Source organism: Telopea speciosissima, unplaced genomic scaffold (assembly GCF_018873765.1).
Source record: "Telopea speciosissima isolate NSW1024214 ecotype Mountain lineage unplaced genomic scaffold, Tspe_v1 Tspe_v1.0020, whole genome shotgun sequence".
Classification (NCBI taxonomy): Eukaryota; Viridiplantae; Streptophyta; class Magnoliopsida; order Proteales; family Proteaceae; genus Telopea; species Telopea speciosissima.
Genome location: NW_025317356.1, coordinates 283,598 through 311,249, shown reverse-complemented (window position 1 = coordinate 311,249; position 27,652 = coordinate 283,598). Strand labels below are relative to the sequence as shown.

At 40.0% G+C, this 27,652-nt stretch overlaps 1 protein-coding gene across 1 annotated transcript in view; it reads left to right on the top strand.

Annotated features, from left to right (window-relative positions):
* Window positions 1-4,524: 4,524 nt before the first annotated feature.
* Window positions 4,525-27,652, top strand: part of LOC122647305 (protein ACTIVITY OF BC1 COMPLEX KINASE 1, chloroplastic-like) — a 66,846-nt gene continuing 43,718 nt past the window's right edge. Inside the window, exons 1-7 of the mRNA XM_043840724.1 lie at window positions 4,525-5,014; window positions 5,101-5,378; window positions 7,447-7,626; window positions 7,877-8,017; window positions 8,190-8,369; window positions 14,905-15,100; window positions 26,364-26,491. Of these exons, the coding sequence (XP_043696659.1) occupies window positions 4,525-5,014; window positions 5,101-5,378; window positions 7,447-7,626; window positions 7,877-8,017; window positions 8,190-8,369; window positions 14,905-15,100; window positions 26,364-26,491 (1,593 nt within the window). The remainder of the gene's footprint in view (window positions 5,015-5,100; window positions 5,379-7,446; window positions 7,627-7,876; window positions 8,018-8,189; window positions 8,370-14,904; window positions 15,101-26,363; window positions 26,492-27,652) is intronic.

The following is a 27,652-nucleotide window of genomic DNA, read 5'->3' as shown; positions in this document are numbered from 1 at the left end:
GGTGAGAAAGGGGCTGGCGGAAGTGGTGGGAGGAGGTGGAAGAGAGGCTGCTGGTGGGGCTAGGTTTCGATCGCAAGAGAGAGGGAGGAGAAAAAAATTGAGAATAAAATTATCTCCAGGATTTTCGGATTGATTTCTGCTCTGATGCCATGTGGAAATCCTTGAATGTGGCTTGTGGACAATGTGTGTGCAGCCTCTTTATTTATGACTGGAGGAGGTACATTCCGGAATGGATACAAATGACAGTAATATCCCTAGGACAGAATTACCCTTGTACCCATTACATTACAACAATTACATTGTGTACTTGCTAAATTCAAAAGTTAAAATCAAAGAAATAACAGAAAAATAATTGTAAATTTAAGTTTCACTTACCTCAAATTTGGGATCCTTGAGCTATCACTCTATTTTTCTTCGCCTCTCCTAATCTCCTCTTCTTTCTAAGTTCTTCCTCTTATGAACCCTCAAAGCAGCCTAATGTAGTCTAACGGTTAGATTTAGCTGGGCAGAATTCTCGCGAAAATCACCTTGCATGTGACCTTTTAGATGGAAAGAAGAATAGTTGCAGGTTTTCAGTTCTAGACATGTGGATAAAGACAGATTGGATCAGACTTGGGGTGATGTTGTAGACTTGAACAGTGCTTGATGATGTAGAATCACTCTTGAAATCAGAACTTAAATGTAGAACTTGAACGTTACAGCAATGGAGTGTTATTGTACCTGTGAAAATCAGAGAAATGGAAGGTGAGAAGAAGAAGGAAGAGGAGAGTTGCAGCCACACAAGAGTCAATCGTATTCAATCAATAAGGGGAGAGAAAAAGGATACAACATATAGGGATTAGGGAAAGGGAAAAAGGCAAAATAGCCCCCCAATAGTGGAGCCTAAAGGGAGTCTCGGGATTAGGCTCTGATGCTAATCCTGAGACCCTGTTTTTGGCCCACGATTTACATTTTAACACTCCCCCTCAAGCTGGAGCATATATAACAATCCTGCCCAGCTTGTTACAAATATACTCAATCCTTTCGTTGCCCAATGACTTAGTAAATACATCTGCAAGCTGCTCTCCAGTTCGAACATGCCTTGGAAAAATCAACCCACTTTGCGTCTTTTCTCGAACAAAATGGAAGTCAATTTCAATGTGCTTCGTCCTCATGAAACACAGGATTAGAAGCAATATGAATTGATGCCTGATTATCACACCATAAATGCATGGGAATTGAAGTCTTGAATCCGAACTCAGACAATAGTTGCTGTATCCACATTAATTCACATGTTAAATGTGCCATAGCTCTATATATTGACTCAGCATTGGAACGAGCCACCATACTTTGCTTTTTGCTCTTCCATGACACCAAATTTCCTCCAACAAAAGTGCAGTATCCAGTAGTCGATCTCCTGTCAGTTGGAGATCCTGCCCAATCTACATCTGAAAACCCTTCAATTCTACTATGACCATGATCTCGATACACAATTCCTCTACCTAGAGCCTTTTTAAGATATCATAGAAGAACAACTGCATCCCAATGAGAGGTCCGAGGAGAAGAAAGGAATTGACTCACCACACTAACTGGAAAGGCAATGTCGGGTCGGGTAATCGTCAAGTAGTTCAGCTTACCTACCAATCTCCTATATCTCTCTGGGTCATCGAGAGCATCTCATTCTTCAGCAACAAGTTTCACATTCTGATCCATTGGTGAGTCAACTGGCTTAGAACCGAGCATTCTTGTCTCAGTAAGTAGGTCCAACACATAATTTCGTTGTGACAGAAACACTCCCTTCTGGGATTGAGCCACTTCAAGTCCCAAAAATATTTCAACCTCTCCAAGTCTTTAGTTTGAAACTTCTATTGAAGATACGACTTCAACTCAGCTATAACAACGGAATCATCACTCGTGATGATGATATCATGAACATACAAAATCAGAAAAATCATCCCTGTACCTGACTGTCTATGAAAGAACGCTTAGTCACTTCCGCACCTTGACAGGCTAAAAGCAAGAACAACTTCAGTAAATCTGCCAATCCACGCACAGGGGGACTGTTTTAGTCCATACAATGACTTTTTTACTCTACACACCAGTCCAGACTCCCCCTGAGCAACAAACCCTGGTGGTTACTCCACATAGACCTCCTCCTGCAGAGTACCATGTAAGAACGCATTCTTGACATCAAGCTGAAATAAAGACCAGTGAGACGTTGCTGCAAGAGAAATCAGAATTCGAACAAAGGTAAGCTTGGCAACAGGTGAGACGGTGTCTAAATAATCTACGCCATGCACCTGTGATATCCTTTAGCAACAAGTCTTGCCTTCAAATGGGCAAGAGAACCATCTGGATTTACTTTCATTGCATACCCATCAACAACCAATTGCAGCAAGGTACTAAATCTCGGGTCTCGGTACCAACTTGGCTCTTGGTAAAACCGAGGCAAGTTGAGATCTCACCGAGGTGGTGCATTTTTTTTTTCCAACTCGAAGCCTCAACTTTGGGTCAACCCGAGATCTGGACCCGAGAGCTGAGATCTCGCCAAGATATATCAAGTTTTGTCAAGTTAGGTAAGGTATTTAAGTGGTAGGTGGGTTAAAAAAAGGTCGAAACCGAGATCCGAGATCTTGCCAAGATCTCACCGAGATCTCACCGAGATATTGCACTTTTGAGACTCGCAAGCAGTCTTGTCTTGGCTTTTCCAAAAACCGAGAAACTTGGCGAGTTCTCGAACTATGAATTTCTGTTTTTCCTTGGGGCAGCGGTACAATTCCCAAATATCATTCATCGTTAACACTTGTAATTCTTCTTCCATAGCTGTCCTCCAGCCAGGACTAGACAATACCTCTATCACAGACTTGGGAAGTGGATAAGTCTCAACAGTAGATAGAAAAGAATGAAATGAAGAAGACAAAGCAAAATAAGAAAGCAGGCTGGATAGATTTTTGGTAAACTTGGCTTGGCTTTCGGCGTTCCCCAGGTGTGTTCGGATCATGCACCCTTGTGGTTCTCTGCTTCCGATCCTAGTGCCCTTTTCTTTTTGGCATTCAAGTTCCAACAGATGTGGCTATCACATCCAGACTTTCAAGAGTTTATCAAAAGCCAGTGGGGGTTGCCTGTTTCCGGTTCCCCTCTTTATGTTTTGTTTTCTAAGCTTACACGCTTGCGGTGTGCTCTACGGGAGTGGAATAGGGAGATGTTTGGCAATATTCACCAGAGGGTCAGGGATGCTGAGGATACGGTTAGCAGGGCGGAGGCGGCCAATGACCACCTTGGTGACACCGTGTCTATGGGGGCCCTTGTGGAAGCCAAGAAAAGGTTGGAGGAGGTTCTATTGTAGGAGGAGATTTTCTGGAGGCAAAAGTCCAGGGTTATATGGTTGAAGGAGGGAGATCAAAATACTAAATTTTTTCAATCCATTGTCAGTGTTAGAAGAAAGCAGTATGGTATTCCGAAAATCAAAGCTAGGGATGGCTCGTGGATCACTGACCGCGATGGGCTGCAAGCGACGGCGGTGAGCCATTTCTCGGACATCTTCACCACTTAGGGGTGCTTGGTTAATGAGGAGCTGTTGTCTCACATCCCTAGTGTTGTTACAGAAGCAGACAACCCCTCTCTGTTGACTCCTCCCTCTGTGGAGGAGGTGAGGACAGCGGTTTTCTCCTTGTCGTGTGACAGCGTGCCGGGTCCCGATGGCTTCTCTGGGCATTTTTTCACGGCTTGCTAGGAGGTTGTTGGTGGTGATGTCTGGGCGGCAATTAAGGATTTCTTTGAGGAGGGCAATCTTCCGAGGAGTTTCACCTCTGCCAACCTGGTGCTCATTCCTAAAAAGGAAAGCTCTGAGGTAATGTTTGACTTGCGGCCCATTAGCGTCTGCAACTTTTCTTACAATATAATTGCCAAAATTTTTGCTTTTTGTTTAACTGTGCTCCTCCCCTCCTTGGTTGCAGAAGAGCAGGGTGCTTTTGTGCAGGGCTGGTGCATCCATGACAATATTTTCATGGTCCAAGAGGTAGCTCGGGAGTTAAACAGGAAGGCTTGGGGTGGGAATGTGATCCTCAAGCTGGATATGGCTAAGGCTTACGACCGTCTGGAGTGGAAGTTCTTGTATGCGGTCCTATTTAAATTTGGCTTTGTAGATGCTTGGATTGGACTAATCAGGAAGACTTTAGAGAACTGCTGGTTTTCTATTGTTCTAGGAGGCCATGCTTCGGGTTTCTTCAAGTCTACAGGGGGTGTGAGACGAGGGGATCCGTTATCACCTGCCCTTTTCATTTTGGCAGAGGAAGTGCTAAGCAGAGGTCTCAAAAGTCTTTTTTCAGAAGGGTGGGCATCTTATTTCCTGTTGTCCAGAGGGTGTCCTGGAATCTCCCATTGCTGATTTGCAGATGATACCATTATTTTTACTAGGGGTTTGAGGAACTCTTTGAAGCAAATCTTGGGTTTTATTAGCAGATACGAAAGCTTTTCGGGGGAGCTGGTGAATAGACAAAAAAGCTACTTTGTGCTGGGTAAGAAGACCTCAGGGCAAGGGCTCGAATGGTGGGGACGGTGACTGGCTTTGCAAGAAAGGAGTTACCTATTACCTATTTGGGTGCTCCTCTCTATGCTGGGAGACTTAAATATTTCTTCTCTGATGACCTGATTGGAAAAATTAGGAACAAGGTGGCGGGTTGGAAAGGGAAACTCTTATTTGGTGGGGGTCGTGTGACTCTTGTTAAGCATGTCCTTACCTCTATCCCCATTCATATTCTGGCCACCTTGGAGCTGCCTAAGACTGTCCTACGGCGAATCTATAGCATCTTTGCTGATTTCTTGTGGGGGAATTCACAGTGGGGTAAGCGCAGGCATTGGGTGAGATGGCAGAAGATTTGCAGGCCGGTGGAAGAAGAGGGTTTGGGGATTAGTTTGTTGGAGGACTTTGGGCTTTCTCTAAGGCTCAAAGGCTTTTGGAGGGTCATATCTGACAGTTCGCTTTGGAGTGCCTTCTTCGGGGCAAAGATCTTCAAAGGGGTTCATGTGGCCCTAGGTAGGTTGGGTGGGATAGGCTTGCATCTTGGAGAAGTACTCTAGCCTTTAAGGACTTCATACTGGACAAGTCCCGATGGTTGGTAGGCTCTGGGGATATCTCATTCTGGCCTGATAATTGGGTGGTGGTGGGCCCGCTGATTGATTATGTGGACAATGCCCTCGAGGTTGACTCAGACCTGCTCGGCAAGGATGCGGTTGATGAGGTTGGCTCTTGGAGGCTGGATTTACTGAACCGGATTGACTCGGATGAGGTCAGGCAGAGCATAGTTCAAGGTGGTTTTGCAATGTCAGGTACGGACGACGTTATGGTGTGGACTGTCGCTAGCGATGGGTGTTTCACTGCTAAGTCGGCCTGGAATGAGGTACGATGCAGGTCGCCTGAGGTTCCTTATGCTAGATGGATCTTGAACCAGTCTCTCCCCATGAAGATAGGCTTTTTTACTTGGCAGCTGCTCAATGGAAGAATTCCAACTGATGAGTCGTTAATGTCAGTTGGCATCCCCCTGGCATCGAAGTGCAAGTGTTGCGGGTGCCCCAGACAGGAGACCACAAATCATTGCCTTCTTTCAGGAGGTACGGTGGCGAAGGTTTGGGGCTTCTTCTTTCGTGTCTTTGATGTTGTGTTGCTGCCATCTCAGGACATCAGAAGTTGGATCACCTTTTGGCATGGGCTGGCAGGTAGTAGCAGCCTTAGTGCCTGTATTATGGGGCTCTTACCTTCCCTAGTTGTTTGGGAGCTCTGAAAGGAAAGGAATAATAGAAGAAATGGGGAAAGTATGCGGGCAGCAAGTGCTATTGTTGACAGTATTAAGCGCTGGGTGAGAGGGCTTCTGTACTCCCCAAAAATTGGGCGCTCCTCGTCCCCTAGAGAAGGCTTAATCCTGCAGTTGTTTGGCTTAATGGACCTGGCTGAATAATGCTTGTATGGTTTATGACCATCCAAAGCTCTTCTATTTATAATATTGAATAGAAAGGAGAAAAATAAAAATTAGCAATGTGGGACTAAACACCACATAATAGAAAAAATAAAAAATAATTACTAGTATAACCCTACGGTTCTAACAAATACCCTTATGATGGTTCTACCCTTGTACCTGTATTACAACAGTTCTTATGATTCAGGGGCATATGAGTAAATACTCATATGTTGAGGGGATTCTTGTAATCAGCTCATAGTACTATATTTCGTGATATATCGGTATCTCGGGCCTACTGAGATACCCGAAATATCCGAAATTTGGCCGAAATATTTCATTTTTTCTGCAATATTTCGGGGGTCCATCTCGGTGGGTATTTGGCCATATTTAGGCCTGATACTTCATGGACACCCTTATTTAAGCTAAATATTCACATTTAAACCATAAAATTGCAAAAAAATGAACTCAAAGTGGTGTTTTGGGCTTGCACCCTTGATTGACAGTATACGGTCGCCGACCCTAATGTATAAATAGTTAAATACACATTGATTAGGCAGTCAAAGCCATAAAAGAAATTTAAACAAACTAATTAAAACTCATGAGACATAATTCATAAATCATTGCTAGGAGGAGTTTCCGACGTGTTTTTGGCGATGATCCGTCGAAGAAGATGAAGAACAAGTTCGAAGATGCTTAGAATCCAAGTTGGAAGAGTAGAAAACAAAGAAAAAACCCCAAAAACAGCTTCTGCCCAGCTCTCGGTTGATATTTCAACCTTTAGCTGGCGAAATATGGTATTTATAAGGCCTCTTTAATGAGTCACGTGAGGTGTTTTGTAACATTTCGGCGATATTTCGGTATATCGCCGAAATGTGCCGAAAATTACGAAATATCGTAGAAATTTTGTCCTTTTTGGTTTCGCCTTCACATCTCGTCTCGGCCCAAGTGAAATTATGCTGATATATCGCGAAATTTTGTACCATGAATCAACTACATTATTATGATCATAATATATATTTAAGCTGTTGATTAGGATAACACAACTCCTTATTGACCAGCTTCCGTTTTCTCCCGTATTCTCTCCTCATCTCTTGATCAATGCAGGCACTGGTTAGTGCTTATCTGATTGTCACGCTATATGTAGATGGAAGGGCTCAACATAATTGCTTCTTGAACTAATCAAGGAATAAAACAAATCAAGAAAACCAAGAAGAAGCTGATGGGCAAGAATCTGCAGCTGATGCATCAGCTGGTGGGTTTTGAACAGCTTTTGTAAATCAACCAAGGAAATCATCACACGGACGGTTCAAAGGTCTATGGTCAGGACATGTAATTATTTCTTATAGAGTTGATATTTTTAATCAAATATCATTTGTTTCTGTAATGGTTTGTACAAACTACGCATTGTGTTAAATGTAATCACATCTAATTTATTAGGACAATCATTTGATATTTTCAGCTTCAAGTAATGGGTCTTGAATGGTACTCATGGAACCCTTGATCACGATTTCTTTTTGTTACTTTGCAGGTGCAAAGGCCTGGGATAGAACCTATAATCTACCGGGATCTTTTCTTGTTTCGTACTCTTGCTTCCTTCTTGAATGGAATCAGTCTACAGAAATTGGGATGCAATGCAGAGCTCATAGTTGATGAATTTGGTGAGAAGCTTCTAGAGGAACTTGATTATACCTTGGTAACTTTCTGGAAACATGGCCAATAATTTACGTTACAGTGCAAAGTTTATTGTTTGAGTTATTGAAAGCTAAGTTATAATTTGGTGTGTATATAATTAAAAGGTGCCTCTTGGCTCTATAGGCTTGTTTATGTGCAAGAACTTAATAAACGAGTCTCAATTTCAAGCAAAGTGGGTATTATGGTAGATTTTTTTGTAGTTTCAGTTTTTTCTTTACAATTTTTAATTACTTCTGATGTTGCTCTATTAGGAGGCTAGAAATATTGAGGATTTTCTGGAGAACTTCAAGAATGATCCAACTGTCAAGATTCCTCGGGTTTATAAAAAGCTTTCAGGTCCACATGTTTTAGTGATGGAATGGATTGATGGTATTCGGTGCACTAATCCACAGGTTAGGATGTCAAAATAGATGGTGGCATGCATCTGTTTTTTGGTATACTATTTCTCCTTGAATTCAATCTCATGGAGTATCAATTTTTATATATTGAAAGTTTGTTTTCTTCTCTCTGGGATAATTCCTTCTTTCTATTTTATTTTCTTAAATCAAATTGCATGCACCACAGGCTATAAAAGAAGCAGGCATTGACGTAAATGGTTTTTTGACCATTGGAGTGAGTGCTGCCTTGCGACAATTACTAGAGTTCGGATTTTTTCATGGAGATCCACATCCTGGAAATATCTTTGCTATGCGTGACGGTCGTATTGCATATGTGGACTTTGGGAATGTTGCTGTCCTCAGCCAGGTAATGGCTAACTTGAGATATTCTTTTTAAAGGTCCATGGACCTCAAATTATATACAAAAATGTTGTCCATTTTTGGATGATGTATGGGTTGATTGATGTGGACTTAGGATTGAAGTCCAATGGATCCATAGACTGGACACAGGGAGGATATGTACTCAACTCAACTCAACTCAACTCAGCCTTATCCCAACGAAATGGGTCAGCTACATGAATCTTTTATCTCCAATCAGCTCTATTCAATGCCATACTTGTTACTAGTCCTTAGCTATGCATGTCTTTCCTCACCACTTCTCCTAGAGTCATTTTAGGCCTACCCCTAGCTCTTTTAGCTTCTTCAATTTGAATCAAATCATCTCTCGGTACTGGAGCATTCAAAGGCCTCCATTGCACATGGCCATTCCACCTCAAATGACTTTCTAGCAACTTGTCATGTATCAGAGCTAGTCTTAAATTAACTCTAATTTGTTCATTCCTTAATTTATCTTTTCTAGTGTTACCTGTTGGCAGAATCGTGGGTTAGAAAGAGAGAATGAGAGAAAATAATGTGTTATATTCATTGATAGGTAAGCCCCTCTATTATAAATAGAGGGGAAATTACAAAGAGACTAAACTAGGCGATGTGAGACTAAAACCCACATAGCCCACTTACACTTACTAACATAAGAAGAATAAAACTACCCCAAAAAGACCAGAATAGCCCCACGGTATTCTGGATTACATATTCCAACACTCCCCCTCAAGCTGGATTATACAAATAAGCAAAGAAAGAAGATCCAGCTTGAACTAAAGAAAAAATAACTCCTAATAATGCTAACACTCCCCCTCAAGTTGGCGCATACAAGATACTAATGCCCAACTTGAACAAAAAAAGGGAAAAAACAAAGTTGTAGCAAAATCCAGCTTGACAGATGAATGCAGCTCCCAAATAAACCTTCAAGAACTTGAAAAAAATAGGTCTTCAAAACCTGGGTAGACTTAAGCAGCAAACTTTCACCAATCTTTAATGGCTGTCTAGTGATGAATCTCTGACTAATAATCTTGAAGATAAGCAACTAGGGCAGCAAGTAGATGAATCAAGCAGCGGAAAAAATCAACCCAACTGTAGAACCTCATATAGGCAGGCAATAACCAAACATCTTCAATACTTTAATACTTCAATCTCCTCCTTACGGCAAACTCAACCCAACAACTATTGGCAATGGTGAAAACTCTGATCTTCTATGTTTTGCACCAAGTGTTTCTGCAAGTTCTACTTCTACAATGTCTGCAGGTGTACTGTACATAATCCCCCCCCTCACGTGTAGTACACGTGGACATAACAGAGATGATGTAAGAGATGGGGCAAAAACATAATATTCCAGAATTTTCCAAGAGGTGCTAAGGGTAATGGAAAAAGAAGAAATGGCAAATTAGAGAATACCATTAACTTCCAAAGGGGTTATGGGTATATGCCAAAGGTATGTTTTGGGAGGTGGTGAAGTGAAAAGAGCAATGGGAAAATGAACCATGGACAAAAACAATGCAACACAGTAATCTTCAACCTTTTTCAATCGATCAAACTAATTCCAAAACACCAATCTCCAATGATCAGATCTGAATTATAAAAAAAAACAGGTCTGATTTTTAGAAGGAGAAGGCACCATTCTTCAAAAACTTGATCGATCTTCACACAAGGAAGAACCAGTATGCAAAATTCCAAACTATAAACTCCCACATGCTAAATAGAATTGACGAAGATATCTGGACAGCATTGGATGTAAGAAGCTTCAACAAGAAACTTGGATCAGATCTGAATTAGTGAATAAGGCTAGGATCAAGCTCTCAAAGTAAGCCAGATATGAACCAAAAAAGCTTCACATAACTGAATAGGTTCGTAGTTGTAACCAATAACCTTGGAACACATTGTTGTAATCCCAAATAAACTGATCTCCACGGTAGTAGATTCGAGTCTTCAATAATGAAAGAAATTCGATCTCCAATAGTAGGATACTCAGTCTCAATAATAGGGTAGCAGTAGTCCACATAAAGGCAGCAGTAACATGCCAACCAGTCATGCTTACAGAAACCAATCAATAGAACCAACAAGGTAGGTAGTAAAGCTCAATAGAACCAGCAAACATAAGATAATCACTCAGTAGATCCAATAGGTAGTTGAAGCAGCCAGCCACATAAGAACAAGGAAAATAGGTTGATAATTGGAAAAAATCGAGCCATAAGAATGAACCTGAATTTTTTCCAAAAATAACTGATGAATGATGCTGAAATATGGGTTGAATACTCCTCTGATATGTATAAGACTCTCCTCAAAATATGAGCTTGATAGGAAAACCCTAACCCTAAAATCGATTATTGTCAGGGTTTTAGAAAACCCTGAAATTGAGATCGATTTAGGGAAAGGGGGCTGTAATTGCTGATGTAGACATGTAATAGATGTTGGCCAAGGCTGCTAGAATGGAACCTCTGAGGTGAACAATCAATCTCCATTAAGAGTGGGACTTGATCTTTAAAGAGGTGAGACTCCAAAAAATCGCAGAAGTAGTGGAGGGCAGCATTATAGCACTACACCAGCATAAAGGACCTTCTTCAAGCCTTGAACTGATGAAGGAGAGTTATCTTTTAATGTTAGAACCACCTCCAAAGCACTCGAACAGCAGCAAACATCCTTAGCCCAAATCGATTTTTATCAGGGTTTTAGAAAACCCTGAAAAGAAGAGATCGATTGGGGTAGGGGTCTTCAAAAAACTTGGATAGGTGCAATATTGAGGTCGATTGGTCCTTGAAGTGGGAGTAATCAGCCTTCCAAAAATTAGGAAAAACAGAAACCTGAAAGTCAGGGTTTTTGGCAGGTAACCAAATTAGCAGGTTAAGGAATTTTTGCTGTAGAAACAAATCCAGCCATCAGAAAGGGTCCAAACTTAGGTCGAGTAGGGCTTGTAGTAATAGGGAATCACCCCCAAAAGATCAGCTGCATCTGAAAAAGGAAACATCAAAATCGATTGGAGTCAGGGTTTTGAAAAACCCTAACAAGTTGAGATCGAATAGGGTATGGTGGCTGGAATTAATTAAAGCTTAGAGAAAAAGGAAATAAGGAATGAGGATAATGGAATAGGGTAGAAAGAGGCTGGAGAAGGGTGCATAGGGAGCTCCAATGGTGGAAGGTCAGCCTTCAATAGTAATAGGAAGTTGATGTCCAAAAAATTCTGGAAAACCCCAAATCGCAAAGATGATTCCAGCAGTATTTTACTGTAAAAAAGTAGATAGAATGGAGGAGGGCAGCAACTAAATCATTGGTCAGGGATTTTACCTCATTAGTGCTGCCCCCTTACAAGGAGAAGAAGAAGAAAACAAGAGAAAGAGAAGCCGAGAGAGAGAGAGAGAAGAAGGAGAGGTCGATTGGAGAGATGGAGTAGGGTTTTTTCTCTTTTTCTAACCGAGATCAGACCAGCTCTGATACCATGTTGGCAGAATCGTGGGTTAGAAAGAGAGAATGAGAGAAAATAATGTGTTGTATTCATTGACAGGTAAGCTCCTCTATTCTAAATAGAGGGGAAATTACAAAGAGACTAAACTAGGCGATGTGGGACTAAAACCCACATAGCCCATTTACACTTAATAACATAAGAAGAATAAAACTACCCCAAAAAGACCAGAATACCCCCACGGTATTCTGGATTACATATTCCAACATTACCATTCATCGATCTTAACATCCTCATTTCAGCTACAACATGTTTATATGTTGTTTCTTTACTGCCCCATATTGAGTTCCATACATCATTACTGGTTGTATAACTAACTATTTGATACAATTTTTCTTCTGAGTTTTAAAGGAATACATCGATGACACAACACTTTGGACGCACCCCTCTAGTTCATCCACATTATTTTAATTCTTTGTCCAACATCATCCTTTATTTCTCATTTATTTATAATTGAACCTAGGCACATAAAATTTTCACTTTGCGGTATCTCCCTATCATCAATTTTAACCATATCACTTTCAGTCCTATTGTTACTGAAGTTACACACCATATACTTTGTTTTTGTTCTGTTTATCTTAAAACATTTTATTCCAAGGTTGATCTCTGCAATTCCAACATTGCATTTATCCCTACTTTTGTTTTGTCCACCAAAACAAGATCATTAGCAAAAAGCATACACAGGGATGATCTGTCCAATGTAGAATTTCCCATTACCTATATAAGGCCCAAGTGGTCACGGGTTCGAGTCTCTGCAAAACAGGGTAAGGCTGGGTACATTATGACCCTCCCTAGACCCCGTAGTGGCGGTAATGTAGTCCTAAATTGGTAGAAGACCAACTAGGAGCCAGTAAACCAGGATCTGTTATGAACAGGTGAAACGGCTAGGTCAAAATAGGGTTTTTGGTGAAATTAGGGTTAGGGTTTGATGTTAAGGTTATGTCAAGTCAAGGTAGGGAAGTCTATCAGTGAAGGTCTTGAGATGTTTTGATGGACGGAAGTGTGTAAATTTGAATGGGCAGCAACTTAGGTTTAGGGTTTCGAGTTTTAGAAAAGAGGAAACGAGGGGGATCTAGGGTTTAGAGTGTGAAGATGGGGTTAGGGTTTGGATAGAGTCCTATAGGGGCAGGGGTGGAGAGTTTGATCTAAAAAAGGAGGGATTTTGCTGTCTGGTTTGGTCTGGGCAGAATTTAGGTTATGGGAATGTTGTCTAGTGATGGAGCGAATTTTAGGGTTTGGTGGTTTAGAGGATTAGAAGAAGAAGGACGGGATAGGGATGCCTCTAACTTACTTGTAATGGCAGAAAATTATTGGCAGCAGCTTGTTGATGGAGGAACTTAAATAAAAATTGAATTTTTGACTAGAACTGAAGGAGATCTTCAAAGAACTGGAAAGAGAGCTTCAAAAGAACCACCCGGGCTTCACACCGCAAGGTGTTGATTGGATCAAACACCAATCCCACCAACGAACCACCCGGGCTTCCCACCGCAATGTGTCAAACAGATCAAACACTGATCCCGCCAGCCTTGATCAAACACAAGACAAAAATCTTCGCTGGAGAAGAGGAGCAACAAAAGCTTTTTATTAATATAAAAATTCGTCTTCAATACATGCCCCCATTACAACCTTATATAAAAGAATAAAAAATAGACTCCTACACTAAAAAGGAAAGGCCTAACCAAATCCTTAACCTATTAGGTAACTTAAACTGACTAGGAAACTGAAATAGACTCAAAACAGAGTCCTAATCCAGCCCCACTAACCACTTCAAAGAAAACTACTAAAATCATGTAAATTGAATCATTGGTTGAACCGGTTCAATTTATGAACAAAAACACCAAAATAAAACTAAGTATGAAACTAAAACAACTAATCCCATATGCAACCTAATTACCCATAGTTTAGGCCCATAAAAGTGGCCTATTACATTGAAAACCCGTAGGATCAAAGGCCCAACATGTATACAACCCAACCCTAGACTTATTTTCTAAGCAAAGAAACCCAGTTTGGTGATAAATTTGCATCAGGTGGGAGCCTCGTGCACTGGGTACGCCCTTCAATAGGGCCAGGTGTGGATCGAGCCATCTAATGGGTTAAAAGGGCGCTCGGTCACAATTTGGAGGTAATCTGGTGGTTTGGTTATGCCGGACAGGTTATGGTGGGTGATCTACAAGAGAAGAAGAGTGTTGAGTTTCCAGGGGTAAATTGGTCTTATGGGCTGTGACACTGCTCAGGTTCAAAGGATCTCAAACTTGTTGGTTAATGAAGCTGAATTCATGTAATCTAACTGAGGTGTAACTTCTAAAAGTTAGGCCTAGAAAAAAACGACATAAACTATTCTAAAATTAGAACCTAATAAGACTCTCAACCAACTACTTGGCCCCTTACTCTTTACCTGCTTTTGTACATGGCCCCTTGAGGTAGCATACATGTATACTTGTATATCCATCTACCTATTGGCCAGCTAGATTCTAAAAAAAGGGCGTACCCACTGCATGATGGTCATAGTGTACACAGCCTTACCCCTGCTTTTGCAGAGAGGCTGTTTCCAGATATGTCAGTTAGTTTCTTAAAAAAAAAAAAAAAAACACTCTTAACCAACTAAACCTTTTTAAAGTATGAAATGAGAACAAGGAAGCCTCATGGACTCATCTATCCAACATAGAGTGACCTCTTAAGGTAGGAGTAACATTAAACAAAAAACATGTTGGGATCATAGGGTATAGAATAAACAATTTCAAAGATCTGCAAGAGATAAAACGTCATGGAAATATGATATTTGTTAAGATTTATTTTATGCAGCTCTCCTTCCAATTAATATTATATTGCGGATTATTTATTCTCTTGTTAAATAAGCAATTCCAGGAATCTGCAAGAGAAAAATGTCAATAGCATTCATTTGGATGTTCCTTTTTTATAGGGTGTGGGGGGGGGGGGATTGGGGGCGCTCTTTACTTCTAATAAAGGTTGTCTCATGCAGGCTTTCGAATCAGTATTGCAAATGATTTGCAAGAAGGCTGTTCAACATCTAACTTTTCTGCTATTCTTTTTTCAGCAAAATAAGCAGATTTTGATTGATGCTGTTGTCCACGCTGTAAATGAGGACTATGTTGAGATGGCAAATGATTTCACCAGGCTGGGCTTCCTTGCTAGTGGGACTGATGTTTTGCCTATTATCCCAGCGTTGGAAGCAATATGGCAAAATTCATCTGGAAAGGGGTTATCTGATTTTAATTTTAGGAGTGTTACTGGTACACTTAATGTCTTGTGTTCTCATTCTGGAAGATAAATTTTCACTTGCTATGGATTTCGTCTTGCTCCAGCATTCCTTTTAAGATTGTTACAGTCCTTATGCTCAACACATGCTCCTAAATTTCTGATTTTCTGGGATAAAATATTGTAATAGAGGTCCTCATTAACAAAACTAAAATAATTAATTTCCAATGGTTCTATGGATTTCCTCTTGCTCTGGCATTCTTTTCAAGATTGTTACATTGCTTATGCTCAACACATGCTCCAAAATTTCTGATTTTTTGGGATAAAATATTATAATAGAGGTCCTCGTTAACAAACCTAAAATAATAATTCCCAAGGAGGTTTGATTTTAATTCTGGTTTCATAAAGTATCTGTCGACAGTACATTAAAGTAATATTTTGAGTCCAAACTCTGGTTCTACTGCTTGGTTACTACAGTCCTACTACAAGTGGGATTTGATTCTTGATAATTTTGAATTCTATTTAATTACTAATCTGTTTTACTTGAATTCAATATCATAAACTGAGATTCTGTCGGGCATATTAAATCTGTATTTAATCAGTCATTCGATACTAGTTTGACTGGATTTGAACTGTCCTAGTTCGACTAGGAGTAATCGACATCAGCAGTGTAACAGAATACAAACCAATAGCCACCCAATAAGATGTGAAGGCTAGAGAGCAAGAAGAAGAAGATGACAGGAGTGTTGCTGATACATGATAGGCTCAGCTTAGAGATCTATTGTGGGCTATTCCTTTTATTTATAATCTGTCTAACATATAATTATAGTCTAAATGGGAAACCTTGTCTGACCAAGGGACCTACTTAAAACAAACTACTGACAACTAACTCCTACTAACAATCAAAACATAAAGCAAATATACCATGATAGAGACACTCCCCCTATTGTGGAACCACCATGGTACATAAAAGTTGTACCCCCACAGTACAATTTTAACATTTTCCCTCAAGCTGGAGCATACAAGTCAGCGATGCCCAGCTTGGACCAACCTCTCCTGAATGCTGGACCAAACAAAAGGTTGGTAAATATATCACCAAGCTGATCAGCAAAAAAGATGAACGGAGTCTCAATGAGCCTCTTCATAAAAGCACCCTGCACGAAGTGATAGTTGGAAGTTAAAGAATGTAAAAGGGCAAGGAGGAAGATGGAAGTAGAAGGTTGAAAAAGAAGTAGAAGAAGAAGAGGAGAAGAAAAGAGAAGATGGTGGAGTGTTGTCTCCACCATACTTATATTACTTCACTAATAATAAGAAGCGAATTACATACACCTCCCTAGGGAGGTAAAAAGTAAAAAAGGAAAATTATAACATAAGGTAACTAGTCAACTAACTAGTTCCTAAAGTACCCTTATTAAATAAACTCTTATACTCCCCCTCAAGCTGGAGTATAAGAGTTTATGTAATAATAGGGTGCCTAACATCCTTGTTTCTTTCAACAGGTCGAGGACAAACTTTCTTTGACATATGTCGATTCCTTTCTTGGACCTTGACACATCAATTCCCAAGAAATACTTTTAAGGGTCCCAGATCCTTGATTTCAAATTGCTGGGCCAGATATGTCTTCAACCTAGCTATTTCAGTCCTATGATCTCCAGTCACTACTATGCCATCAACATAGACAATTAGAGTTGTAATGGTGCCATTACCTCGCCTGGTAAATAAGGTGTGATCAACTTGACTCTGGGTATACCCATTCTTCAAAATAACATGTCTGAACCGCTCAAACCATGCCTTTGGGGATTGTTTGAGACCATATAGTGCCTTCTTGAGAAGACATAGTTTCCCTTCAGCTGAAGGGAGCTTGAAACTGGGTGGGGTTTGCATGTACACTTGCTCTTCCAAGTCACTGAGGAGGAAGGCATTCTTCACATCCAATTGATACAAAGACCAGGGTTGCCAATGATAAGAAAACCCGTATAGAATTGTGCTTAGCCACAGGAGCAAATGTCTCCTAATAGTCACCAACCTTGCCTTGTACCTCTCAACCATACCATTTGACCAATACTTTATTGTGTTGACCCACCTGCATCCAACTGGAATTCTTCCCTGTGGAGATCTAATAATTTCTCAAGTGCTATCATTTCCTTAGACATGGCTTGCTTCCACTTTTGGTCAGACATAGCCTTAGTGACATTGTTGGGAATGGAAGCAGAAGAGAAAGCAACAGTAAAAGCAACACCTGCAGGAGAGAGAGCATCATAGGAAACAAACTGGGCTATAGGATTAGTGCAAACTCTCTTTCCTTCCCTAACAACAATAGGAAGGTTCAAATCAGAAGGAAGAGAAGGAATATCACCTAACTGAGGAAGATGTATCTCATGATGTAGATCCAATGAGGAGGATTCTTGGCAGGTCTTCTTTTGCTTTGTTTTCTTTCTCTTGTACATAAGATGATAATCCTTCTCATAGCCAGAACCACCACCTAAATTATCACCAATATCAGCCACATCTACTTCTTTGTGTTTCCCAATGTCAAAGCATAAAAGGGGAAATGGGTAGAGGAGAGAGAAAGGGCCACCAAACATGTACTCCCCCCTTTATCAGACCGAACTATTTTGATTTTAGTTTCTAACCGAGTATGAATCATTTGATAAAAATTTTTAAATGCATCACATACATCACTCTTATGTTTCATTAGAACAGTCCAAGTAGTGCAGGAATAGTCATCAAGAAATGAAACAAAGTAGCGATAGCCAAATAAAGAGGTAGTAGGAGATGGTCCCTAAACATCAGTATGCACAATGTGAAAAGGAACAATAGATCTATTACACTAATATGGATAAGATGAGCGACAATGTTAGGCAAACATACATGGTTCACATTGAAAAACATGGGAAGAAGAGAAAGAAGAAAATAAATGAGGTAACTGTTTCCTCAGTACAACAAAAGATGGTTGGCCAAGACGCCGATGCCATAACATTACAAAATCCACATAATTACTATCACTACATCCATGCACATAGGACAAAGCTGTGGGCAAAAAAGGTGGTTGAGGTTCAAGAAGATAGGGCCCTTTCTCCTCACGTCCACTACCAATAATCCTCTTTGTCACCAAATCCTGAAAAAGACAATGAAAAGGAAAAAAAGGTGACAATAATTTAAAGATTTAGTTAAGTGACTCACATATAAAACTATAAAAGATTAGTGGCAAAGTTAGGGATATGAATAACGCAATCAAGAGAAATGGAAGATGCAACAGGAATACTGGCCTTACCAGAAATTTAGGAAAGGGACCCATCAACCACCCGAACCTTATCCCTACCAGAACAAATGGTTTAGGAATCATAATAGTGGGACGTACCAGTCATGTGGCTAGTGGCACCAGAGTAAATGACACAAGATAGGGTTGTCGTTGGAGCAAATGTGGAGGCTTAAAGCTGAAGATGATGAGGAATCTAGCACTGTAGGTGTAGAAGATGAGCTGCCTAGCTAGGACATGACCCTATGAAATGTTGCAATATCCTCCCTGTTTAGTAAGCTAGAATCAGCCTGTATGCTAGGTGGGTACTCTAGAGTATCAATTTCCATCATCACAGAATATGCTCTAGCTCCCCTCTCTATGGCCACCACGCACACCAATAGATCCATCATGTATACCAAGAGGACGGCCATGAAGAGTCCAATACCTCCCTCTAGTATGCCCAAGTCTCCCACAATGGTTGTATTTGGGCCTATCTCTGTCATCTCCATGGGGTGGCCCTTGGCCTTTGCCACCACTACGCCAATCTCCCTTGAAGCTTGAAGAAAGAGTAGATGACTCAAGGGAGGAAGTAGGTTCCATGGCTAGCCTCCGAGTCTCCTCACTTTGCAAATAACTGCACATCTCATTTAGGGATGGAAGAGGAGATCTGCCCAAGATTTGTATACGGGTGGGCTCATACTCTGGGTTCAAGCCACCAAGAAGAATAAGAACACGCTCCTTCTCAAGAGTTCGGTAAACCTTGACTTCATCTTCTGGGTTAGATAGTTGAAGATCCCTATAACGATTGTACTCTTCCCAGAGACCAATCATAGTATTATAGAATTCAGAAACAGTTCTATTCGCTTGCTTCATTGTAAGAATCTTCTGGAGAAGCTGATACACCTTAGCTGAATCACCAACATGGTCAAAAGTCTTGGAAACACTCCTAGATATCTTTCGCAGTTTCCTTTTGCATAAATCTCCTCCCAATCTCAGGCTTCATAGAGAAGACCAGCCAAGTCATGACCATAGAATTCCCAGTCTCCCATTTTGGATATGTTGGGTCGGTTGGATTGGGGGCTTTGATGGTGCCATTAAAATACCTAAAATTCCACCTAATCTGGAGGGAAAGCTCCACAGAATGTGCCCAGTCCAAGTAGTTGGTATTGTCCAACTTCAGAATGGAAATCTGGGTATTTGGGTTGTCAAACACCATCTAAGTAGGATAAGTAATACTCGAGACAACCTTTGTGGTGTCACTACTTCCAGACATGAAGAAGAAATACAATCACAAAGTAGAGTTAACAACCAAAGTTAAATGGGGAGTCTATGCTCAACCCAAAAAGCCTTTCAAATACTAGTAATCACAGTCTAGCAAGCAAACCAGGCAAATAATTCAACAAAATCCAACTCAACCATATATTTCGAGGTATAATGACTTCATACAGCAACACAAGAGGCTCAAACAACACGACCCACCAAAACCAAGTAGCGAGAAATCTCATAGACCATCTTTACAAGCAAAATAGACTGAAACAGAGGCTAGCGGTACCATGAAATCCAAGAGAGAGAAGAGTTGTGGAGCGACAACTCTTAGGAAAATGGACCAAGACTATGGGTGGGTTTCAAACACACCCTAGGGCGATCCAAATGAGCTAAACTCCAGCTTCAATATTAGCCGGATGAAGAAGAGGAAGAAAAATTACCAAAAAGCTGGCGGTAACTTGTTGCCTAGCTGGGTTTGCTTGATATGAGCTCCAAACCCTATTTCTTTATATAAATCCTCTTTTGGCGTCTCCATGGTCTTGATTCATGTTCCTTGCAAGGTTTTCAAACATTTCACACAATGATTCCTTCCTTAGAACCCCCTTGTAACCTAGGGTTCCAAAGAGAGGAGAAAAGAAGAACAAGGAAGTAACTCGACTCTCAAACCAACAAAGTGTTCTCTGATACGATGTTGACAGAATTGTGGGTCAGAAAGAGAGAATGAGAGAATGGAATGACTTAGATTCATTGATAGGTAAGCCCTTCTATTTATAATAGAGGGGAAAGTTACAAAGGGACTGAAATAGGCGATGTGGGACTAAAACCCACATAGCCGACTTAAACTTAATAACCATAAGAATAAAATTACCCCAAAAGGACCAGAATACCGTGGAAGAATACCCCATGGTATTCTGGATTATATATTTCAACACTCCCCCTCAAGCTGGATTATACAAATGAGTAAAGAAAGAAGGTCCAGCTGGAACTAAAAAGAAAAAAAAGAAACTCCATAATAATGCAAACACTCCCCCTAAAGTTGGCGCATACAAGGTACTAATGCCCAACTAGAACAAAATGGGAAGAAACTAAGTTGCAGCAGAATCCGGCTTGACAGATGAATGCAGTTCCCAAATAAACCTTCAAGAACTTGAAAAATAGATCTTCAAAACTTGGGCAGACTTGATCAGCAAACTTTCACCAATCTTCAACAGCTGTCCAGTGATGAATCTCTAACTGATAATCTTGAAGATAAGCAACTAGGGCATCAAGCAGCGGAAACAAATAAATCAGGCACTAAAAATGATCAACCCAACTTTAGAACCTCATATAGGCAGGAAATAACCAAACATCTTCAATACTTTAATACTTCAATCTCCCCCTTACGGCAAACTCAACCCCCATAACAAAGGAGATACCCAATGGCAATGGTTGAAACTCTGACCTTCTATGTATTGCACCAAGTGTTCCTGCAAATTTTGCTTCTACAATGTCTGCAGGAGTACTATACATAATCTCCCCCTCACGTGTAGTAGTACACGTGGACATAACAGAGATGATGTAAGTGATAGGGAAAAAGCATAATATTCCAGAATTTTCCAAAAAGGTGCTAAGGGTAATGGAAAAGGAAGAAATGACATGTTAGAGAATACCATTATCGTCCAAAGTGGTTATGGGCATATGCCAAAGGTATGTTTTGGGAGGTGGTGAAGTGAAAAGAGCAATGGGATAATGAACCATGGACCAAAACAATGCAACACAGTAATCTTCAACTTTTTTCAATCGATCAAACTAATTCCAAAGCACCAATCTCCAATGATCATATCTGAATTATAAAAAAACAGGTCTGATTTTTAGAAGGAGAAGGCACCGATCGATCTTCACACAAGGAAGAACCAGTGTGCAAAATTCCAAACTATAAACTCCCATATGCTAAATAGAATTGACGAAGATATCTAGACAGCAATGGATGTAAGAAGCTTCAACAAAAAACTTGGATCAGATCTGAATTAGTGAATAAGGCTAGGATCAAGCTCTCAAAGTAAGCCAGATATGAACCAAAAAAGCTGCACATAACTGAATAGGTTCGTAGTTGCAACCAATAATCTTGGAACATACTGTTGTAATCCCAAATAAGCTGATCTCCAGGGTAGTAGATTCGAGTCTTCAATAATGAAAGAAATTCGATCTCCAATAGTAGGATACTCAGTCTCAATAATAGGGCAGCAGTAGTCCATATAAAGGCAGCAGCAACATGTCAACCAGTCATGCTTACAGAAGCCAATCAATAAAACCAACAAGGTAGGTAGTAAAGCTCAATAGAACCAGCAAATATAAGATAATCACTCAGTAGATCCAATAGGTAGTTGAAGCAGCCAGCCACATAAGAACAAGGAAAATAGGTTGATAATTGGAAAAATCGAGCCATAAGAATGAACCTGAATTTTTTCCAAAAATAACTGATGAATGATGCTGAAATATGGGTTGAATACTCCTCTAATATGTATAAGACTCTCCTCAAAATATGAGCTTGATAGGAAAACCTTAACCCTTAAATCGATTGTTGTTAGGGTTTTAGAAAACCTTGAAATGGAGATCGATTTAGGGAAAGGGGGCTGTAATTGCTGATGTAGACATGTAATAGATGTTGACCAAGGCTGCTAGAATGGAACCTTTGAGGTGAACAATCAATCTCCAGTAAGAGTGAGACTTGATCTTTAAAGAGGTGAGACTCCAAAAAATTGCAGAAGTAGAGGAGGGCAGCATTATAGCACTACACCAGCATAAAGGACCTTCTTCAAGCCTTGAACTAATGAAGGAGAGTTTTCTTTTAATGTTAGAACTACCTCCAAAGCACACGAACAGCAGCAAACATCCCTTGCCCAAATCGATTTTTATCAGGGTTTTAGAAAACCCTGAAAAGAAGAGATCGGTTGGGGTAGGGGTCTTCAAAAAACTTGGATAGGTGCAATATTGAGGTTGATTGGTCCTTGAAGTGGGAGTAATCAGCCCTCAAAAAATTAGCAAAATCTGAAACCTGAAAGTCAGGGTTTTTGCCAGGCAACTAAATTGGCAGGTTAAGGAATTTTTGCTGTAGAAACAAATCCAGCCATCAGAAAGGGTCCAAACTTAGGCCGAGTAGGGCTTGTAGTAATAGGGAATCACCCCCAAAAGATCAGCAACATCTGAAAAAGGAAACACCAAAATCGATTGGAGTCAGGGATTTGTAAAACCCTGACAAGTTGAGATCGATTACAGTATGGTGGCTGGAATTAATTAAAGCTTGGAGAAAAAGGAAATAGGGAATGAGGATAATGGAATAGGGTAGAAAGGGGCTGGAGAAGGGTGCATAGGGAGCTCCAATGGTGGAAGGTCAGTCTTCAATAGTAATAGGAAGTCGATCTCCAACAAATTTTGGAAAATTCCAAATCGCAAAGATGATTCCAGCAGTATTTTACTATAAAAAAGTAGATGGAATGGAGGAGGGCAGCAACTAAATCATTGGTCAGGGATTTTACCTCATTAGTGCTGCCCCCTTACAAGGAGAAGAAGAAGAAAACCAGAGAAAGAGAAGCCGAGAGAGAGAGAGAGACAGAGAAGGAGAGGTCGATTGGAGAGATGGAGTAGGGTTTTTTCTCTTTTTCTAACCGAGATCAGACCAGCTCTGATACCATGTTAGCAAAATTGTGGGTCAGAAAGAGAGAATGAGAGAATTGAATGACTTAGATTCATTGATAGGTAAGCCCCTCTATTTATAATAGAGGGGAATGTTACAAAGGGACTGAAATAGATGATGTGGGACTAAAATCCACATAGCCGACTTAAACTTAATAACATAAGAATAAAATTACCCCAAAAGGACAAGAATACCCCCACGGTATTCTGGATTACATATTTCAACATAGAAGGTTGAAAAGAAGAAGAAGAGAAGATGGTGGAATGTTGTCTCCACCACAAGTATATTACTGTTTTTTTTTAATTTTTTAAACCCGAATATTACCTGGGACCCGGGCCAGCCCCTAAAGCTTTATTAAAATCAACCAATAAATCAAAGAATACAATGGGGGGACATACCACCTTACCCCAAGCCCAGGAGTACATCCACTCTCTCCATATTCAAAACTGCCACTTCCAATCCCACAGAAATGTCCAAAACACAGAAAAACTACTTCTTAAGAACAGGCAGGCTAGCCTTGTCGTCTCAAAGAATACCATGGAAGTTACCCTTAGGCAGCCCGCCCTGGTGGAACATAATCGAAGACCCAGAATCATAAGAAAGGTTAACCAACCAATCTGCGGCTCTGTTGCTTTCACGATAAGCATAGGACACCGAAGCCCTAGTAGAAACCACAAGTATATTACTTCACTAATAATAAGAAAGGAATTGCATACACCTCCTTGGGGAGGTAAAAGGTAAAAAAGAAAATTACAATATAAGGTAACTAGACAACTAACTAGTTCTTAAAGTACCCTTATGACATAAACTCTAACAGTGACAGTCAACTTCAATTTGTTTGGTTCTTTCATGAAACACTGAGTTGCTGGCAATATACATAGTCGCTTGATTGTCAGAGAACATCTTCATAGATTGAGTAACTGGAAAACCCAATTCTTGAAGAAGTGACTTCAACCACATCAACTCAGCTGCAATATGAGTCATAGCTCTACACCAAACCTTAGTATTGGATTTGGCCATAGTTGTTTCTTCTTACTTCACCATGTGACAAGATTGCCACCAATAAACGTACAATTACCTGTGGTAGACCTCCTATTCCCATGAACACCAACCCAGTCAATATCGAAAAACTTACCAAATCAACATTTTGATGAGGACAATAAATGAGCCCCCTTGAAGTACCTTAAGATGCGACAAACTACCTCCTAGTAAACCTTTTTTCAGTGATTGCGTAAATTGACTAATAACTAATGAGATGTCAAGTCTAGTAACAGTTAGATAAAGAATCTTTTCCAAATTACAACTAATCTACTGTATCGATATGGATCATCAAAATCTTCGCCATCACTATTCCAAACTTCTGATGAGGATCCATAGGAGTATCAACTGGTTTAGATGCAATCATCCGAGTCTTAGTCAAGATGTCTAACACATCTTTGCATTGTGAGACTAATCCCTTTCTTGCTTCATATTACTTCAATGCCAAGAAATTAGCTGAGGGAGATTTCTTCTGAAAATGCTGATAGAGGTAAGATTTTACCTCTGCAATCCCTGATGCATTATCACCAGATATAATAATGTTATCAACATAAACAATTAACATAACTATTTTAGAACCTCGGTGGCGAACAAAGACAGAGTGATCGAAATAACATTGTGAAAAACCATATTGGGCAACTATCGAGCTGAATTTGTCAAACCAGGCTCGAGGTGACTGTTTTAAACCGTAGATAGTCTTGTTTAACTTGCACACTTGGTGAGAATTCTCCCCCTGAGCAACATACCTTGGATATTACTCCATATACACTTTCTCCTGTAGATCACCATACAAGCATGCATTATTGATATTCAGCTGATAGAGATGCCAATCCAAATTCACAACCAAGGAGATAAGAACCAGGATCGAATTTAGATAAGCCAGATGAGAGCTCTCAAAATCGTTCACACTGTATGTCTAAGTAAAACCCTTGGCAACCAAAGGGTCCTTAAGCCATTCAACTGGACCATCTGAAGATATAACAGAATACAAACTAATAACCAGCTAATAAGATGTTAAGGCTAGAGAGCAAGAAGAAGAAGAAGATGAAGGGAGAGTTGCTGAACCACTATAGACTTGGCTTATTGGTCTATCTTGGGCTATTCCGTTTGTTTATAATCTGTCTAACATACTATAATAGTCTAAATAGGAAACCTAGTCTGACCAGGAGACCTACTTAGAACAAACTACTGATAATTTTCTCCTACTAACAATCAAAACATAAAGCAAACCAATATACCATGATATATTGGTTGTACCACCATGGTACATAAAAATTGTACCCCCCATGGTACAACTTTAACAAGCGGATCTGACCATCGGACCTGGCTGAGTTTTCAACATGTGTGTTTTCTCTTAATTGTAGAAAATTACACTCTGTTATCGATCCCGTTTTGGTAATGGTTTTTATATTTAAATCAGAACCACATTAATTGATCTTCCAAAAAGTCCCCTTTTGCAGTCCCGGCGAGTAAGATGCAGTTTGGGTAAACGTGTTGTACGACTTGTTAGTTGCTAGACATATTGGGTTATATTGGATTTGCAGTTCTCTCCCTCAATTGAGATCTTCATTTCACCCAATAAAGAATGATTGAACCATCAATATTTAGAGTGTAAAGTAGGATTATTAAGTATATCAAAAATTTTATTTTTAGGGGGGGGGGGGCATGTCAATATTTAATATCATCCATTAGTATAATTTAGTTGGCTTGGCTGGGCCAATAAAACAAAGTTTCCAGCCTCTGTTCAGAAAATACCCAATTGGTATGATATGTATATGTATGATTAGCATAAATGATACCTATTTATAGATCTCAAGATTCCAATTAATCAGTAATATAATATGTTTACTACATCGACGATTTGGTGGAAGACATGAAATGAATTGAAAATAGGAAATGGTAGATGTTTTGCTGAACTTAAGTTTCTCATGTGCCACATACATCACTTTTCTGGCTATACTTAGAGTTATTGGATAAGGTATACTTTTGCTTGTTGTACAAATTAGTAATTTAGTATACTCCTCAAGTGCCCTGGATTTAAGTTCTGAAATTGATAATGTGGCTGCTGTACTTGCTGCAGGAAAATTCAATCAGTTGGTTTACCAGTACCCAATACGTATCCCTGAGAGGTTTTCTCTTGTTATTCGTTCTTTATTGACTCAAGAAGGCATTTGTTTCACATTGAAGCCAGATTTTAAATTTCTTGAGGTTAGGATGGATCTTTACTGTTTCTTTTTTCATTTTTTTCCTGGAGATCATTGAAATTATTGGATCTCGTACTTGAAGTTCTGAAGTATGGAAATCTTTTACTAGTTTGCGAAAAATAATTATAAAACTCTAATATATAAATATTATATTTTAGAAAGTCAGTGGGGTTAAATTACGTAGAAACCTCTAAATTGCCCCCTCAAAAAAAAAAAGAAGAAAGAAAAGAAACCAACTAGCTAAACATTTTCCCTTTTGGTTCAAAAGTAAGTTGCATAGTTTTATTTTCACCATGCAGGCCACTTTGTACCTCAAAACAATCTAACGTCAGCTGTCACTGTTTCTGTTTATTACACATATGGGTGCCACAAGGGGGGTGTGTGGAGGAGGGAGCTGTGAAGATGTATCCAGCTTGGACAATGCTGATTGCTAGGGGTTTGTGCTCAGTCACCAGACCTGTAATTCAAGCAGCAATAGAGCTCAAATTTGATGCACACGATCAATTTATGGTTGTAAGGAGATATGTATATTCTATGCATCCTTTTTTGGGTGCAATTATTGTTGGAGTTTATGTGGTAAGGCTACTTTAGGAACTAGTTTGTTGACTAGTTGCCTTATATTGTATTTTCTCTTTTTTTTATCTTTTACCTCCATAGGGAGGTGTATGTAGTTCCTTTTATCTTATTAGTAAAGTAATATAGGTGTGGTAGAGACAACTCTCTAACACAACATTCTACCATCATCTCTCTTGTTCTTCTTTTCCTTCATCCTCCAACTCTCATCTCACCTCTTTCTTTCTTGTTCTCTTGCTCTCTTACATTCTCTGCAGTCTAACTTGGTGCCAGAGCAAAGGGTTGTTGGTTTGAGAGTTGTCCTACCGGTTCTCCGCCTCCATTTCTCTCTTTGGAACCTTAGATTACAAAGGGGTTCCAAGGAAGAGACCATTGTGTGAAAAGCTAAAAGGAACCATGAGATAAGCTTGGAAGAGGGTCATAGAAACTTCACAAGGAGATCTTATGTGAAGAAATATAAGATCGAAGTACTGTTCACGATACTGTTCACGCGAACAGTGATTTGGGTGGTGTAATGTCTCTCTCTTTCTCTCTCTCTCTTTCTCATCCGGCTATTGATGAAGATGGGGTAGGGCTCATTTGAATCACCCTA